This window comes from Notechis scutatus, chromosome 3 (assembly GCF_049901735.1).
Source record: "Notechis scutatus isolate UNSWTSFEM ecotype Mainland chromosome 3, rNotScu1.2, whole genome shotgun sequence".
In the NCBI taxonomy this organism is placed as follows: domain Eukaryota; kingdom Metazoa; phylum Chordata; class Lepidosauria; order Squamata; family Elapidae; genus Notechis; species Notechis scutatus.
In genome coordinates, this window is record NC_142011.1 from 145,539,418 (window position 1) to 145,558,518 (window position 19,101).

The 19,101-nt window shown below is 39.3% G+C and overlaps 1 protein-coding gene across 15 annotated transcripts in view; it reads right to left on the reverse strand.

The window, feature by feature from the left end:
• The window catches only part of KIF13A (kinesin family member 13A), a 69,976-nt gene extending 53,453 nt beyond the window's left edge, over nucleotides 1-16,523 (reverse strand). For all 15 annotated transcript variants that reach the window (XM_087961377.1, XM_087961372.1, XM_087961371.1 and 12 more), the window contains exons 1-7: nucleotides 16,055-16,523; nucleotides 15,324-15,417; nucleotides 5,778-5,790; nucleotides 3,516-3,576; nucleotides 2,176-2,268; nucleotides 1,055-1,235; nucleotides 141-228 (exon numbers count right to left, since the gene is read on the reverse strand). In XM_087961377.1, the coding sequence (XP_087817503.1) occupies nucleotides 141-228; nucleotides 1,055-1,235; nucleotides 2,176-2,268; nucleotides 3,516-3,576; nucleotides 5,778-5,790; nucleotides 15,324-15,417; nucleotides 16,055-16,067 (543 nt within the window). In that variant the 5' untranslated portion in view covers nucleotides 16,068-16,523. The remainder of the gene's footprint in view (nucleotides 1-140; nucleotides 229-1,054; nucleotides 1,236-2,175; nucleotides 2,269-3,515; nucleotides 3,577-5,777; nucleotides 5,791-15,323; nucleotides 15,418-16,054) is intronic.
• Between the last annotated feature and the right edge of the window lie 2,578 nt (nucleotides 16,524-19,101).

Consider the following 19,101-nt stretch of genomic DNA (forward strand, 5'->3'; position numbering starts at 1 on the left):
AACTTTCTTACATATACTGTCCTTATATAAATTAGCCCCCATTCTTCTTTTCTCACCCTGCAGTACAAGCATTGAAGTGCAAACTCATTCTTCAACCCAGGAATACCGTTATATTGACCAAATTCTTACACTTTACTTACTTCAAAGCAAGTAACAGCTAGTTGAGACAAACCATCTACATATGGACCCAAAACTTTATGCTCACGAACTTTGAGGGATTGCCGACTCCTTTAAGACAAAAATATTGTTAAAATTTAAACTTTGTTAGGAAGATGAATCAGTAAAATTAACTCATTGTAGGCAATGAACATATAAACTTGTTCTCAAAAGGAAAATTCATTTATCAGAAATATAAAGATTTTTATTAAAAATATTTTCATATATACACTGTAAAAAGGCAGGAAACAGAAAACAAAACAATGAAATTAACACCCTCCTTGAAAAAAATCTGGTTCCTTTACAAATTTTTTAAAAGTACTAAATAACTTTTCTAACATCTCCATAAATGTTTTTTTTAAATCCCATTTTTCCATTAAAATTGGCATCTGTATACTCTTTTTTAAGACAAAATCTTACAAGTAGCAGCCTTAATAAACATTACTCACTAGAGACTCTTGACAATTCTGCTTGAATAACCATAGCTCTCTGTAATGAACAGGATCAGGCTTACACTACACATCCCAGCAGCAGAGATGTGACTTCAAACTGGTTTCTCCAATTTAGATAAAGTGGTGGTAGAGTGCAACAAATGGAAATGCTGTCAGTTAAGAAAACAGTTCCCATTCTTGTCCATACACATTTTCCTCATTAAGAACAGTTAAGTTTAAAGATGGAGTGACACAGTCATGATGTGTAATTGAATCTCAAATTAAAAAGGAATTCTTTTTTTGAATCTACCACAGCAACTAGCAGGGTAAACAAATATTATCAGTGTTATTCTTATATACTATTAGGAAAACAATGCAAAATACAAACTATAAAGCGAAACTAAAAAATATGTACCAATGTTCCCCTATACATTTAAATTAAAAAGGGTTGGGGGGGGGTAACTCACCCTTTAGGGTCAAGTAGATCTCTGACCTTTTCATTATAGATTTCCATATAGGACACCTCCACTTTAAAAGTGTGTGAATCATTTTGTTCTAAAGTGATTCTCTGAAATAAAGCACAGCAGAGGCGCGGGATCAGACCCAACTGCTCCGCATTTCCCATCATTGAGAAGGATTTTCCTGAGCCTAAAAGAGGAATATAAAGATGCATTTTATATTTAAAAATGGAAAAGTTATCAATCGATGTCTCTTTCGAAAATGATAAGTAACAAATAATAAACAGTATAAATTGTACCATCTCAGGAAAAACGTGTATTTGAGTTAAGGAGGTAGCATAGAACAAAGTATCATTTCCCAAGAATGCATGTTAGCTACAGAGGGAAGATTCACAAGCTCAGGAAAAAAAAAAATGGCTGCTTTAAGGTGTTCCCAAAAGATGCTACATGTAAGTCCACACATACTCACAATCACATTTTACCTTTCAGTTCCAGATCTCCACATAATCCTGTCAAATAGTTTTTCTTAGTACCCAACAGAAAAATCAGAAACAATGCAAAAGTATGCCCCAAGGCTCAGCCCTGACCACTCACTTAGAAAAATATCATGCCTGATTGTATTGAAAGCCTCCAAGAGTTCTAAAAGAGCGCCCGCCTACCCCCACCTTTTGGGCAACAGGGACTAGTTTCATGGAGAGATATTTTTCTGCACATTGGAGGGAGTGGGGTTTCGCATGCTGCCTGCATCCAATGGGGCTTCACTTATTCGTGTGGCCCGGTTTCCGGCCCAGTGCCAGTCCATGGCCTGGTTGGGGACCCATTCCAGAGAATCACCAAGGTTAAAGCAAGATAACAAAAGGAGAACAGATTGAAAAATGCAGAAAAAAAACCCCAGACCGAAATAATTCAAGAGAGGACAGGGCCTTTCTGTTTATATATAAAAAAAAGCCATATTAAGGCAAATGGTGAGGAGGGAGGATGACATTATTGGACCTAAGTCAAGTCCTGACCTTAAGGAGAGTTAACACAGTGAAGAAGACACTGGTGAGTGGTTCGTCTTTCCCAGAAGATGGTGACAACCTCCGCAAAATATATCATTTCCGTTTGGAACTTATAAATACAACTCTTACCTGTTTGTCCATATGCAAAAATGCAAGCATTATATCCCTGAAAGGCTTTCTCAAGAATTCCTTCTCCAAGGCACTTAAACACAACTTGTTGATCTACAATAGAGAAAAAAAAGGAAATAACTGAGATGGAATTATCTATACTGTAATGCACTTTGCCCCCTCTGTATCATTCATGGAGCTACCACTGTTGCTTTTACCGATAGCAATTCTAATTGTTGGAACACATTGGTTCATATTTATGACAGTTATAGCGTTCCAGGTAATATGATTGCGTTTTGCAACCTTGTGAGAAGCAAAATCAATGGGGAAGCCAGATTCACTTAACAACTGTGTTACTAATTTAATAACTGCAGTGATTCATTAAATAACTGTAGCAAGCAAGGTCCTAAAATGGGACAAAACTCTGTCTCATTTAGCAACATAAATTTTGGGCTCAATTGTGGTCATACCACAAGGACTAACCTGTCAAAAAAGTCAAGAACTCTCTGTATTTCTATGCTGCCTATCTCATCTAAGTGACTTAGATTCTGCGGAGCCATTATTTTGTTTGTTTTTAGTTTTTACTGATGTGTACATGTCAGAGAATCAACCATAGCCTCTTGCTGTTCTATTGGCTGAAGTTGATATGTTCCCACCGGCTGATGGAAAGAAAAGGATAGAACTCATGCTGTCCCTGATTAATAAAGAAGGCTAAAGATGGCAGAACGCTTGGGCTAGCCTAGTGATATATGGAAGGAGCAAATACAGATAAGCTCATGATTAGCGCAACTACAAATAATGCAGCATACAATTTAGCGTGAATTGTAAATTGATACCAGTTCATTTAATGGAATCCAAAATTTAGTTAATGCAAAGCTAGCACGTGAGTTGTTGCAACTGAGGATTTAAACGGCAATTTGTTAGGATTGATCCTTGGCTGAGAGTGTGTGGCCAAGGATTGGAAAGCTGATAGGACTTAACAGATCATCTTGCAACCTTCCCTACGGGCTTCTCTAATGACTTTGCTTTGCCAAATGGCAATCACATAACCACAGGATGCTGCAACCATTGTCAGTATAAGCTGGTTGCCAAGCTCCCAAACCACACTTATATGATTGTGGCAGCATTGTAATGTGAATGAAACTTCGAGAAACAGTTTATCACTCATTCAGCACCACCACAATTTTGAACAGCTGCTGAACAAATGGTCAGTAAATGAGGATTATCTGTACAGCCCAAATATATTAACACAAATACCATAACAATTGAGAAAGCAAAAAAAAAATCAATGTTTTATGTTATACAGGAATGGATAAGAAATTTTTGAATCAGCTAAAGATAGTAGTAATTAAAAATCATACCTGCATATTTGGCAGTGTTTGATTCATCCATAGACCAGAAACAGTAATCAAAGGCAAATACCTGTGGGTAAATATACTTTATATCACTACTTGCACTAATATGAACTCAAACCATATTTTTAAAAGTTTAAAAAATTAATTAAGCTTACATACTTAGTTCTTAGTTTCCCTTTGATTATTTCAACTAATTTCTTATCAAAAATAAGACACTTAAAATCCAGTCTAATATGCTTATCCTTTATTTCTAGTGAAGATTTCATACGAGTCCTATTCTCTTCACTAAGTAGCTACAGTGTTTAGGGCAGTAATGATAAAGTCCTGGAGGAGTATTGAAAGACCCTGGTTCTAGTCCATCTTCAACCATGAAAACTCACTGGGTATTTTTGACCTGGTCATTTTCTCAGAGCCCAACCCATGCCCCACAGAACTTTTGCTATATGGGATTAGAAGAGAAGTATGCCTTCCCCCCTTGCTTTCTGCAAAACAACCTGATGTTTTACATGACAATGCCCATCTGGATTGGCAACCCTGATCCATGCTGAGGGACAAGTAGGTTTGGAAGTCAAGATAGTTGGATTCTAGTTGGCATCTAACTAAAGGTACTTTTACATAGTTAACAATGTATAATTCAGTATAAAAAGATTTGGCAGGAGAGGCTAAATAAGGAGATTGATAGGAACATATCCGAATACAGGTCGTCCTCAATTTATGAGCAAAAATTGAACCTTGATTGTTGAGCAAAAATGGTCATTAAGCTAGATGTCCACATGACTGCTTTGCTCAATGACTGCAATTATGGCACTCCTGGTTGTGGTCATTAAGCAACATCCCAGATTAATAAGAAGATGGAGTTAAAGTGTTGCCTGTTGAATTCAGCATGAAGGGAAGGGAACTGCTCTGGCAGGTTGGGGGAATAGAGCTTGGGCCTTCAAGATTTGAGCTCCATTTTGCATTCTGTTTGAAGAGTTGTACTCCCCTATATTATATAGTGTATTAGTTATAATTTAATCTTCAATTCAAATTTAAATTACTGTGCATTTTCATAGAAAATAATATGAACATGATTCCTGCTATCATAGCTCTACTAGAGGTTAGTATGAATACAGTTGTATGTGAAAGTTTAGGTACCCAGCCACTAATAAAAACTATGTATTTCAACAAATTCATAAGTGAACAGATACTTTTTATATGCAACTGTGTGCAGATTCCAGAAATGAAAATTGGATACGACAAGCAAAGTTTAGGATCCTTTAAATTTATATTTTACACCATCTCTTTTTGTAGAAACAAGAGTTTCCAAACTTTTTGTAAAAATCTTTCTGTGCCTAATTTTGCAATTTTTCCCACTCTTACTTGCAGAAAAGATTCTTAGTACTCCTGGTATATACTGTGTGTCTAAAATCTTCCTATAAATTTCCAAAATATTCATGTCTATGACCTCTGAGATGCATTCCAAAACTATTATTAAGGTTTTCAGAGAAATATAATCTTAAAATTTGTAGTATATGAGATTGTCTCAGATTTTGTTCATTTTGAAATTAACTAAAACATGGAATTTGACTAGAGGTGCCTAAACTTTTTCATATCTCTGTATATGTATTTTAAATACTTTCAGTATTAGTTTCAGAGAAGGTATGGCATTATTTGAACTGAAAATTAATATTCCTGTTCCCTGGTCTGCTCTTCCAATTTAAGTGCCTCTCACTTCTATTTCATAGATGAAAACTAAATCCAAGTAGAAGATATATATGTTTCTGCTTATTAGAGAAAACGAATCACATGTATATATGTATACAGTATTTTCCCATTTTTTCATCTCTTAAACAAAAGTGAAAAGAAAGCATATCAAGATTATTCATACAATCATTGAATATGCCATAGAACATTGCAGCAAATATAGACATGCACTAGACGCTATTCCATCTGAACCGACCATCAGTAATATATAATCTACATTGGACAAAAGGAGAGATGGTTGAACATCCACCTCAAAATGTATCGTAATATCTACTACCGGTATTATTTGAAAATTTGTTCATTGATTCTTGTATATATCTTTGAAGCCCTTTCTCTGTCCCCATTTTAACAAATTAACAAAATACAGATAGTTGTACTAAATCACATTAGATTACAAAAGTATTGATCTGAAAGCAAAATGGCATTATTAGTGCTTAAAACTAAGACCTGTATTATGTATCACTGTAAGCAAAAGATCTTGATTCGAAATTACAAAATCAAAGAGAATAGAAATAAGTTGCTTACCTTTGGTAATTTTCTGTGGTGTGGAAATCCAAGTGGAAGATGAGTAAGCATTAAAAAGAATTGAAATCGGATTAGTGTTGGTAACTATTAAATCACTTTAATATATTTTTTTCTATTGTGAAAGATAGTTGAATTTAATATTTATTGATGGTGGAAAAATGTGTTTTTGATAGTGGGAAAAAAGTAGCACCAACAAGATTTAGATTAAAAAAAATAACTGCTTAGCACCCTAGTAACATTACACCCTTTTCTTATTTAGCAACTACAATTCCTTCTTTAAATAAGAAGGAAAATGGTCATTTATAGAACATGTGAGAGAGAGGGAAGGGAGAGGGGGGAAGAGAGAGGGAGAGAATCACAGATTGCTACTGTTTCATGAACAGACCAACTGTAATTTTGAACAGTTAAATGACCAGTTGTAAGTCAAGGACTACCTGTGTTTTAGATCCCACTAGTACACTATTCTATCTGGAACCTCTGATTAAGACTCAGCATCAGGTTTTCAACAATAAAATGATTTCTGCAGTAGTCTATGTTATGATTGCTTAACAGATGGGGAAAATGTTTGATCAATCATTTTTTTCCCTCATTGTTCCTCCTGAAGAAAGATTAGTGATGAGTTGTACATACTGTATGTACTTTGCGTGGAGAGATGAGTCGCATGGAACATAAGAAGGATTTGTCATGTGGCATTTAATGTGATAAGACAGCTTTTTCGTGGAAGGAAACAATGTATTATGAAAACCGCTATGATAATGGCAGTGGTAGGATTCAAAACCTTTTACCACCAGTTCGGTGGGTGTGGCTTGCTGGGCACACTTTGGGTGCGTGCTCACACTTCGTGTGCACGTGCACACCAAACACACACTTTGCGCAGGCGCAGAGGCGTTCCGACTCACCTCCTGCAAGCCTGCACTCTCCCGGTTGCTTCAGCAGCTGTCGCGCGGCACTCTTCTGTGCCGCGCAAAGCAGCTGCGCTTCAAAAGCAGAAGATAAAGGCAAGTATGGGAGCCCGGGAGGGTGGGCCCAACAGCAGAGTGGCAGAGAGAACCAGTTTGGTCTCCACTGCTCATCGGCGCTACAGGCTCGGCAGAACCGGTAGCATACCACCACTAGATAACCACTAGCTATTCTACGGTTAAAACATTAGTGTGAAGAACGCAGTAAATTCAACTGAAAACTGGCAGAAAACTCTTGGCCAATTTTTTTTCACAGATAAATATAGTGTCCTAAAAAATGTGTATCAAGCTATTCTAGAAGGTAATGTCCCACACTCTGAAGAAACTAAAGCTGAAAAAAGATTGGATATTTCAGAAGTCAATTAGGTGAAAGGCGCCTCCATATCTACATGAAGTATTTACAAGAAAGAAAAGTAAAGATTTTGGAATATTTTGATTATTAATGCAGATCTGTGAGCAATCTCAACATGTGGTACCCCCAAGGAGACAAGAATATTTCTGCAAGAAAAAATTGGGGGGGGGAATCCAACAAAAAGACTCAGCTGAGTAGAATTATTTAATTTCTGCCAAGAGAGGTGTTATACTGTCTGAAAGTGCATTCAAACCTCTGCGATTTCATGTTCATTATTTTCTTATTCAAAATCTTTAAACAATTTAAATACAAAGAGTCAGTATGCATTCAGATTTGCAGATATACCATATGTAGAAGTTGCGTCAACTTTTGGACATTGCTAGCTGAACCAGAGAGAATGTATGTTTCAGTGGAATGAAACCTCTTTGCAGCCTTGTCCAGCAAATAATCTTTTAACCTTAGGATGGACAGAAACAATGACATGCACAAACCAGAAGTTGATTAAGGTATGTATGACTAATGGATTAAAGTGCCAAATGTTAGGACATGAACTTCCACGATACAGAACTGCTTAAAAATAGCCAGACCTCTCCCTGAAATTGCATGTTAATTTATAACATTATTCCAAGACAAGACTGATAAAAACCAGTTGTTCAGAGTCCAGTATTTTTAGGTTATAAAGTGAAAAAGAGGAGCTAGTAGAGTAATCTGTATATATGTGTGTGTGTGTGTATGAAACGTACCATTGTGCTTACTGCTTTTGCCAGCTTTTTTTCTTGCTATCTTCTCTACTTTGGGATAGCTTTCTGAAATCAAAGAGTAGCAAGAACTTTCTGTAACTATGGCTAATTTAGAGAACTTGCATTGCTTGGGGAAAACCCTGTGGATCCATGCTATAGTATATACCTTCAATTAGCTGCAATTGCGAAACCTATTAAAGCAGCAATTATATTCAAGCTGTGATTCAGTAAACCTGAATGTACATTGTTGCTTTCCATGATGATTGTGCCCTTCTGAAATCCAGAAGTGCTTAAATTTTAGCATGTAACCGTAGTACTACTGAGAGCCAATTTGGTGTAATGGTTAAGGTATCAGGCTATTAACCAGGGGACTATGACTTCTACTGCTGCTTTAGGCACAAAGCAGTTGGGTGATCATGGATCAGCTACTTTCTTTCAGCCCTTGGAAGGAGACAATGGCAAACCACTTCTGAAAAATGCTGTCCTGAAAACTGCAAGGACTTGTCTAGGCAGTCTGAACAAGAATCAAACATGATTTAAAGGAAGTAAAAAAAAAATACTATTATACGATGGGTTGAATGAAAAGTACTGTTCCGCCTCCATATCTTTAGTTTTAATTTGGGGTATGTTAATAAATGAAACAGGAAAATAATTCTTGAAATAAGCCCTTTTGTTAGTGTATTTACTTTTCCACATGATCACAACCATTTGCTCCACACTTCTGCCAACAAGGGACAAACTTCTTACAGCCATCATGAAAGAAACCTTCCAATCTTTTCATTTGAGTCAGATACCCGCAATGGAATTTTTTCTATTTTGCAAAAAGATAGAATTTGCAAAGCACCCAGCCTGCGTAGTCTACCAGTGAAAATTAACATCACAACTGCTTCTTGGGTGACTTGTGAGGCACAGTGTTTTCATGCTGCAGCAAAATTTCATTTTTGTGCTTCTGAATGCTACTAAACTGTTGTTTCAAAGTTTTGAGTGTTACAATGTAGCACTGAATTGACTGTGGTGCCAGATTGAAGGAAATCGATACAAATAACATTCTATGTACCTTCCCATACACAATTAGACCTGAGGTCTATTTCTCTCTCTTTCTCTATCAACTTTGTGATGGTACTTTATGGATAGACGTTTCATTTCTGGGTCATAACAATTAGCCTATGGGTAGGGTGCTGTCATGATACTATGAAGAAATTCCTCATATTTATTCTGATAGTATGACAACAATTGTGAGCAAATTTCAACTTGTGAATTGTTTATCTCTATCATGGGCATGTGAAGAGCCTATTTTGGACAGACTTTCCAATATTGAAGAACATGAACAATGGAACCATTACTTTTCTGTGAAATACCAAGATTGACACAAATTTTCTTTCGACTGTTTTGCTGACTGTAATCATATCAACCTTTTTTCATATGAAGCTTGTTAGCTGTCATCACAGGTCTTCCACTTGAGTCTAAATCACACAAATCAGATCTTCCTGTTTCACATCTTTATTTTTTTGGTCCAGTAGTGCACAGTACTCGTCAATAGAGTACTCACCACCATAAATAACCTGCATTCAGCAATGAATATCATTAAGAGAGCCTCTTTTGGCAGCAACCATGGCATATCCCTAAAGCAGCTGACAAGCACTCACTACAGTTTTCGATTTCACAAATAATAGCAACTTTTCCTCCCTAATTCTTGCCAACTAAAGTGAAAGAACACATCACAGCTTCCAGCATATCAGTACTGCCATCAATTGTTGATAACATTGGAAGCATCAATTTTCCTTCAACCCTGAACAACCCTGTTGTTCAGTTCTAGTCTCACTAACATTATCATTTGCTTACTGTTTAATGAACATTACAACCCCATGGTTTTAACTGACCATGTCAGCACGGGAGTGATTGTTTACTGCATGTGTCCATCTGGGCCACAATGTTATATTCATTGAATAAATAATGTTTTTTTGAAAGTTCAAAGTTTCAGCAGGTCCAAAGTTTACGGGCTACATTTAGTTGCTGTACGTTTGAAACAAGAGGATACTGAAACAAGGTTATAACACTGGAAGATATTTTAAGCATGCATCCAAGTCTCTTTTCGTTAAATAGGCCATTCGCTGTTGCCAGTGTGCTTTTTAGTAAAGTAAATAATTTAAGAATTTAGGGAAAGGTTGACTTAAAATATCTTAATATATCTATATTCAGTCGCATGTAAAAGATTATGATGGGGAAAGTGAAAACTTCACTATCCAAAAGGAGAATATATACAGTGTGTGTATATACCGTATTTCTCACAAAATAAGGCCGGGCCTTTTTTTTTTTTTGAGCCCCGCAAAAACGGCGAGGACATCTTTTCGGGGGTGAATTAATTTCCCCCCTCTGCGCACCAGCGCCGTCTCCAGCAACTGAGTCGCTCCCGCTTTTCCCCGTCCCCGTAACAACAGGAAAAAAAAAGATTTTGAGGTACCTGGGAGCACCGCGCACTCCGTTTTGGTTTAATCCCGAGCAGCTGGGTGGGCGCGAGAAGAGCCGAGCGAGCGTCTCTGCTGCTGCTACCCTTGGTGCTCCAGCCTCGGGCTCTGCAAGTTTGCAAAAGCCCCGGTGCGCAGCCCATTCCTGCATTCCAAGCACTCAGGCCGAGCTGCAGCTGTCCCTCTCGCCAGCACTGTCTCCAATAACAGCGGCAGAAGCGGCGGGAACCGTGGAAGCGTTTTAGCTGCTTCTCGGGTGGGGGAGCCGCCTCCGTAACTTCCACTACTATGATATTTCTAAATAAGGGCCATGACCAGAAAAAAAAAAGTTTTTTCTAAAAAAAGATCCCTATTTTAATATCTTAATAGTATTGCCACAGATCTGCCATCTTAGGACCTGGGTCTTAATAATTCATAATTTTAGAATAACACTCTAATAATTAGTATCTCACACAACATCTGAGACAAAAGCAACGTGGTTAATGGGTAAATGTTTATATTTAACAATATGTTAATATTTTATAAACTGAAAAAATGAACATGATGAGCAATTTAAAAGAAATCAGAATAACTTTTTTTTTAGTTTTCTATAAATAAAGGCTAAGGATGCAGTCAGCTGTTATTCCATCGACTGCTTCTGGCAGGTGATATTATAAGAGGGCCTGCATAGCAGCTTCTATCTGGCTGATAATATGTTGGATAAAAAAACAGTTGGTATCTGTCTCATTTCACCAGACACTCCACTTAGATAAGATGAAACTGAGGGTTTTACAGTGAACTACTAACTCACCACAGCTATAACTTTTACCTATTAACTTGATCTAAAGCTTGAGGCTATGATAAATAAGCACATCAGCCACTATACATGGCATATATTGTTTCTAATGAAAAGGTTTAAAAAGTTAGAATTAAAAATGTTATCTAAATATACTGTATCTTGTTTTAAAATATATGTGTACCATATAATCTCTGAAAAAAATTTTTTTAACTCATTATAATCTATATGTATAAAAGCGAAATACCATTCACGCATCATCACAAAATCTACAAACTCTGTAAAGCCTACAAACTTGAAATTTGGCACGTATGTTCCTCTTGGCTTCTAGGTGCTAGGTAAGAAAGGATTTTTTGAAATGACCACCAGAGCACCAGTATTTTGTGTGTTATTATTAACAAGCTCTGATGCTAAGGAGTTCTACCCCCCTCCCCACCTGAAAAGAAATCTGTTCCAAATGCAAAACACAGAGGAGAGGAATTTCAGTTTCAGTTTTACTTTCACAGCACCAAGCAGCTTTAGTACAGAACAGTTGAGCTAAGCCATGCCCAGGCTCCTTGCTGTCTCCTTGCTCACACAAATACTATTTCAGTTTCCAAACAGCCCTCAACTCTAGCCTGATGAATAACGATGGATGTTAGTAGGCAGAGGAAGAATTCTTTTTCCTTATTTTCCTCCCCCAAAATAAGTCCGACCACATAGTTTTGTAGCGAAGCACGGGTGTCGAGCTAGAGATATCCACATCATTTTAAAATCAAAATATTTCATGTCCAAAATACATTGCATCAATTACTGTAAAAATTTAGAAGCCCTGTTTCAAGCTTAAAGCAATTATTTTGAACTTGGAAATAACTCTTCTCAGCTTGAAACATTTTCTGATTGATCTGAATAATCCATTTTGAACTTGATACTGGATGTTTCAACTCAAAATGTTTGGCACATTCCTACATGAAATATGGTAATCATTTCAATCTGCACGGGAAACTGTAGAAAACAATTAGGACTTAAGCACACAAGATTATTATTAAATCTTAAATATAAATTATTGTGTTACAATGAGACTTATTTGGTTGTTATCAACTTGATTCTATGAAAGCGCCAGCATGGTGTAATGATTAATAGTGAACTCAGAGTGGTAAGACCCAAGTAATTTAGTCTTCTCTTAGACATAGAAGCCAAATCAATGTCAGCTAACAGTCCATCTGTTCACATTGTACATTGTAAGCTTTATTGGAAGAACATGTGAAATACAAAAAAAAAAAAATGGCCCATGCAACTAAGCAAGACAAAGAGAAAGTAGTAGTATCTTGGAAGCAGAACTGGACATATTAAAGCTCATTACTTTTACTATCTTTGGATATATCTAATTTTTGATGGGACTGGGCTATAGCTTCATTAGACTATTGATAACAAATTACAATGAAGTCAGTGGTAGATGAGAATCTTGAGAGCACTTCTGGAATTGTCTTTACTCCTGGGCCGCTAGTCACTGTGGCACAAAAAATGGCCACTCAGGTTTTGGTGATACTACACCTGGAGATGTTACTAAAGCAGGTATATTATTGCCAAATACAGGTCTGCTTTCAGAAATATTTGGAACCTGTGGCTGGTACAAAATGCAGCCACACCTAATATTGTTGTGACAGAGTGGAAAAGTCTGATTCACAACTTACTTCCATTTGAAGTTCTATCAATGGGCAGGAGAGAATAGATATTTCTCATCAGTGGGCAGCAGACTCTGCAATTACCTCCTGCAAGAAACCTATGTTGCTCTCTCTTCTGAAAAAGCTGTAAAGCAAGTATTTAATCCACCTATTGCATTGTTTCACAATAGTTTCATGGTGAATCTTTATTTCAATTATTAGGCTACACTGTACAGATAGTCCTCACATTATGACCAGAATTGGAACCAGAATTTTCATTTTAAGTTGTTGTGGTCATAGGTTGAGTCAGGCCCAATTTTACCACAATTTTTGTAGTTGTTAAGCAAATCACACAGTTCTTGAGTCAATCCAACTTCCCAAAAGGCTTTTTTTTTTACCAGAAATGGGCAAAAAAAAAAAAAAAAAGCTGCAAATCACGATTACATGACCATAGGACACTGCAACTGGCTGTAAATGCAAGCCAGCTGCCAATTGCCTGAATTGTGACCACATGACTGTAGAGGTGATACAAGGGTTGTAAGTAGAGTACAAATTATAAGTATGGTGGAATCACAAGCTGAAGGAGAGGAAATCCCTTTAGGGGGAATAAAGAGACATTCCAGCATGGAATCAGTTTGGGAGAGAAAATATCTGAGGTCAAAACATTAGTGTGGTGGAAACTCAAGCTACACTGGAGGGATGTGTTAAGAGGGGGCCAAGCTTAGAATCCTTGCACTGCAGAAACCTCCACAGACTTGACCTATCTCAGAATCCCTGAAGCTTTTTCTGACTATTTCCAAGGGAATGCAGTCAATCTGACAAGATTCCTATAAGTGATCAACAAAAATATCTACCTGGGCATATTCACTAGCGATTCTGGTTTCTTGCACCTGACAATAAGTCACTTTTTCCAAGGCTGTCATAACTTTTAACCATTGTTAAATGAATGGTCATAAGTTGAGGACTACCTGTATATGTTTAAGCTACCTGGCGAGCTATTTGCAGACATAATAATATGTAGCAACTAACGTTCATACAAACAAACATTACACATCCCTTTGCAATTTCCTTCAGCACTTGCAAAAGTTAGTACAGTTTTCGTAAGATACTGTACTTGCGCAGAAACTTCTTCTAATTCTTTTACTAGCTGACTTGGAAGACTTCTGCCAATTATGAGCGCCAGAGGAACTGCAGGATGCTGCAGAAGAGAGGAAAGTAATATGGCCACTTCAGTTTATTCTGAAAGTAAAGGAGCCAAGTCTCTTCATGAAACAGATTCCAGAGTGAGCTTTGCTTTATCTTTCATTGAAGCAAACTATCCACACGGAGCCCTACTGTTTAATACATTCAGATGTCAGTGTGACACTCTACATTATAGTGACTTGCATTCCTAGTATAATGTTGTAAATCAGTCATAGCTATGCATACTAACTATAGAATTACTATAGCATTGATACAGAGAATAAAGTCTCAATTGCTCAAAAAGATAATCAACCTGATTCAATTCAAATGAATCTGATTTAGAAAAATATTTGACTTGATGAATCAAAGAGTCAGAAAATCAATCCAATTCAGTTACTGGAGCTTAACCAGGTCAATTGTTTAAATTTTGATTTGAATAAAAAAATCTTTCTGGGCATATGCCGAGGCTTTGAAATAATTTAGACAAATTTAAAGCCATTCATTTTGGCCTTCTGATTTGATTTGGAAAGGTAATTCAAGTAGGAGAGTCAAATCAATTGCCTTCAAATCAAATCTCTGAATCCAAATTTCACATAGACCTAATATTTCCTTTAATTCCCTGGAACAGTGTCTTGATATAATAGAAAATACTGGAATATAAAAGTAACACTATAATAAAATTATACAGAAGTATCCCTTACACATCAAATAGTCATTTATCTCTCATCTCCATAACTAAGACACATAATTTTCATTGAAAGACAGGTTCAAATAATATAACTTTCCTTTTTTATAAGAAAGCTGTAACTCAGATCCACTGAATAAAAACTCACAGAGACACAGATTCATATTTTAGTCAGGAGATCACTATCAAAAAGTAGAAAATGTAAATTTTCCTTCTGCACCTTTGCTGCATAAGTCCTCCTTATGAATCTCAAATGAATGGGGGGAAATCTGATCTATTTTTAAAGTTATTTTGGTATTTGGGATGATTTCCAATTGCTCTTTTCAAGGATTTATAAATAAATGCCAGATATATTCTTACAACTATAATAAACCACAATCAATAAGGAATCCAGGAGAGGCATTCTGCACATATTTACGAACTTTTGCATTTAAGCACCAACAACCTCCATTTCTGCCTGAAATTCTAAATATCTTTCAGATCAACCCCAAACCCCACACACATACTACTGTAATGCAAATCATTTAGAAGACAGCATTAACTTTTTATTCATGCAGCTGGATATTCTGATGTTCTGCAGGTTAACTAACCTTATTTCTATTTGGCACCTGCATGAGCCAGAAAGGGATCATGGCCAAAACCTTTTTTTTTTTTTTGGGAACAGAGGCAGATTAAGGAAGCAACTGATGTGCCCATAACAAAAGCTGCTGGGCTCCAGGACACAGGTTTGGCTTTGTTCTTTTACCTGCTTTCTCCTTGCTTGTTGTTTGAAGGCGGAGGATGCAAGACAGTCTGATTCCCTTCCATTTCCACAACACACTTGGTATTCAACTCCAACTCTAGAATGTAACACAGGGCACTTCAGAACTTTTGTCTGCCCCAAAGAATACTTTTTTTCTCCCAGCTCTCTTGTGATTGATGGATGGATGGATGGGTTGATTGATTACAACACACTTCATTGCTAGCCAGCGGGAACTTTTCCCGTTTTTTTCCCCTCATGCCCAGCCAAAACAAAACAAAACACAACACAACACAACAACCCCATTCCCCACTCACGAGTAGAAAAGCCAAGGAAGCAAGATGGGCGTTGTTCTCCCAAATACTGAGAAGGAGCGCGGCGGGGTTGAAGCCCAGCAAGACACTCGAGAGGATTTCTGCTCCAAGCGCTCCTCCGGCACAATCCGAGAGCTCCGTTTTTTTTCGCAGGATCGCGCTCCGCAGCCCGCTTCCCACGGACCTTCCGCCGTTGCAAAGAGTTTGCCGAAATGGTGGGAACGACAAACAACCCCCCCTTCCTTTCCCGAAAAGCTGCAACTCTGAACACCCCCCTTTTTTTTGCTTCCACCCCACAACTCTTTTGCAAACAAGTGCATTCTGCAAAGAGCCTGGCCAGGGAAGAAGAAGAAGAGGAGGAGGAGAGGGGATCGTTTCAGGGAGAAATGTGCACGGTTTTGATTCTTCCATCGGATTTATTACCTCGCCTGTTCATGGGCCGGACTCTGACGGCCACTTTCACCTGGTATCCGACATCTTTCCCGGCAAGCGAGGGGGAATCCTCCCCGCAGAAGCGAACGCAGGTCCGGAGCCTCCTTTTCCCCCCTTGGCCGCGGACCCTTCAGAGCCGCGGCAGCCGCTCGCAACGACTCGCCCGCAGCCGCCCGGGCAGCGCGACCAGCGCGGCGCCGACGAGGCTCATCCCGGCCCGAGGCGGGGAAGTCACGGGTGGGGGGTGGGCGGGGAGGGAGCCGCGCGAAGCTCGAGGAGGAGCAGCCGCCGCGGCGGGAGAAGAGTTTCCCAAGGGCGCTCTCGCTTCAGCCTCGCCTGCGCGACAAGCTCCGCTGCCGCCGCCTCCTCCTCCTCCTCTCCCCCGCCACCGCCATCTTCCAGCTTCCGAGCCGGCGGCGGCGGCGGCGGCTCCCGTCTCAGTCCCTGCTTTCCCCCTGTGGAGATTCCGGGGGGCGGGGGAGAAGGGCAGGGAGGTCCGCTGTCGGAAATACCCGAGCGACTTCGCCCCTGCGAAGCGACCGGGGAGGGAACGACTCCACGGCACAGCCAACTGCTCGAAAGGGCGGCTAAAAGTCATGCGCGAACTTTCTCAGGCCGCCAGCCGGGAGGGCGGCTGGCGCAAGCGCAATCGAACGCGTCGGGATGGTGCGGGGTGGGGGGCGCAATACGTGGGGTCGTGTTCGCTCTTTTCTCCGTCTGGAGGCAGCTATCGGGCCGGGGGGGGGGGCGGGGTCAAGACTGAAAAGAGGGACGGCGGCAGACTTGGAGCCGCCCAACGGAGCAGCAAATTTAAGGCTGCGGGTTGTCCGATGGTCAGGGACGGGGAATGGCGTGAAGTAGTGCGGGAGCGATTGCCCGCCCGGGGGAAAAGCGTGGAAAGTGGAATACGGGTAGTCTTCCACTTACCGCCACCGTTGAGCCCAAAATCTATGTGCGAAATAAGTTTTTGCCCCATTTTACAACTTGTCAGAGTTGTTAACTGAATCACCGTGGTTGTTAAATGAGTCACCTAGTTGTTAAGTGAATCTGGTTTCCCCATTGACTTCGCTGGTCAGAAGGTCGCAAAAGAGGATCACACGATCCCCTTTGGGACGGCTGTGACCATCATTAAATGGGGATCAGTTGCCGAGCCTCTGAATATAAATCACCTGACCACGGGGGATGCTGCAACAGTCATAAGTGTGAAAAATGGTCTTAAGTCACTTATTTCAGGGCCGTTGTAACTTGGAAGGGCACTAAATGAACTGTTGTAAATTGAGGACTACCTGTAGTTTCAAAGGGACGCAGATCCTGTCTACTCAGGATCCCGGTTGCATTCTTTGTTTCTTTTCAGCTACGACTCGCCGGGATTGAATAATTCACTTAAGAACTCAGGGTGTGGCACTAGTCCGAGTTTTGGAGATCACAGAACCACCTTTAACACTGTGTGCAAGGAAGGGGCCATAATAATTTGTCCCCTTTTCTGCTTCCTTCTCTCCCCTCCTCCTCCTCCTCCTTCACTTTTGTCAGTCTCCCTCCTTCTCCTGGGTCCATCGCTTCTTGTGAACAACTTCCCCTGTCTGGCCTGAAAGGGGTGGATTTATTTTTATTTTTATTTATTTATTTTGTCCTACAAGGAATGTTTGTGTCCTAACTGCTGTCAAGCCTTTTCTTCTTGCTGGAGAAAAGGAAAAGTTGTTTAAAGCAGGAAAAGTTGCTTAAAGCAGGGGAGGATAGGTTCCTGAGGCACAGGATGAGTTCTCTATTGACCTTTTATATAGGGCGAATGAATTCAGACAATACAGGAACCCTGGTCATTTGCTGACTGTTTGAAGTTTACAACGGCATTGAAAAAAATAACTTACGACCGTTTTTCACACTTATGACTGTTGTGGTATCCCTGTGGTCACATGATCAAAATTCAGGCACTTGACAACTGACTCATGATGGTTGCAGTGTCCTGAAGTTGTGAAGGTCTCCTTTTGCCACCTTCTGACAAGCAAAGCCAATGGGGAAACTAGTTTCACTTCACAACTGTGTTACTAGCTTAACTGCAATGATTCACTTAACGAGGCAAGAAAGGTAATAAAATGGGGCAAAACTGGACTAACTATCTCACTTAGCAACAGAAATTTTGGGCTCAATTGTCATCAATCAAGAACTACCTATATACCTCCGATTTAGCCCTTAATTCTGACATACTGGGAGAAGAAGGTAGATTCGTTCCTTTCCTAAATGCATGCATGCAGCTGGAAAGTTACTGCGTTATAGAGCAGGGGTCTCCAATCTTGGCAACTTTAAGACTTGTGGACTTTTTTTGCTGGCTGAGGAACTTTGGGAATTGAAGTCCACAAGTCTTAAAGTTGCCCAGGTTGGAGACCCCTGTTACAGAGTGTAAATTCCACCTCTTCTGAACCCTAACCCTTACAGTAATTTTTATGCCGTGTTTTGCCCTAAACATTTTAGGAAAAATCTTTTTCTTTTCTGATCCATGACTAATAAAAAATCCAGAGTGCATCAAATTATCTTGTTTTGGTCCTCACCATTAATGGGACATGTCATAGCACAGTTTGTGAACTAGGCCAATGATTAGGTCTGCCCACTGTACACTGTGTTTTGATTTGTTGGTGGCTATGTATTATCTGATTATTGCTTGTGAGTGTGTGTGAATGTTTGAGTCAGTGTTTGACCCCTGGTGAATGCCTGGATAAGTCCTGCAGGTTTCTTAGGAAGGTTTCAGAAGTAGTTTGCCATTGCCTCCTTCCTAGGTCTGAGAGTGACTGGTGCAAGATCACCCAGCTTGCTTTATGCCTAAGGCAGGATTAGAACTCATAGTCTCCTGGTTTCTAGCCTGGTGCATTAACCACTATACTAAAAATACAGCTTATTTCTTAATGAAAAAAGCACAAGAGCTTTTTTGGTACCTGCAGGTGTTTTTTTTTTTTTAAAATTGACACAGTCATTAAAACACATGGGTGCTATTTGTCCCTTAAAGCCATGCATTTCGGTGAAGAAGAAACTTGGTTTAGGCTTTGTGG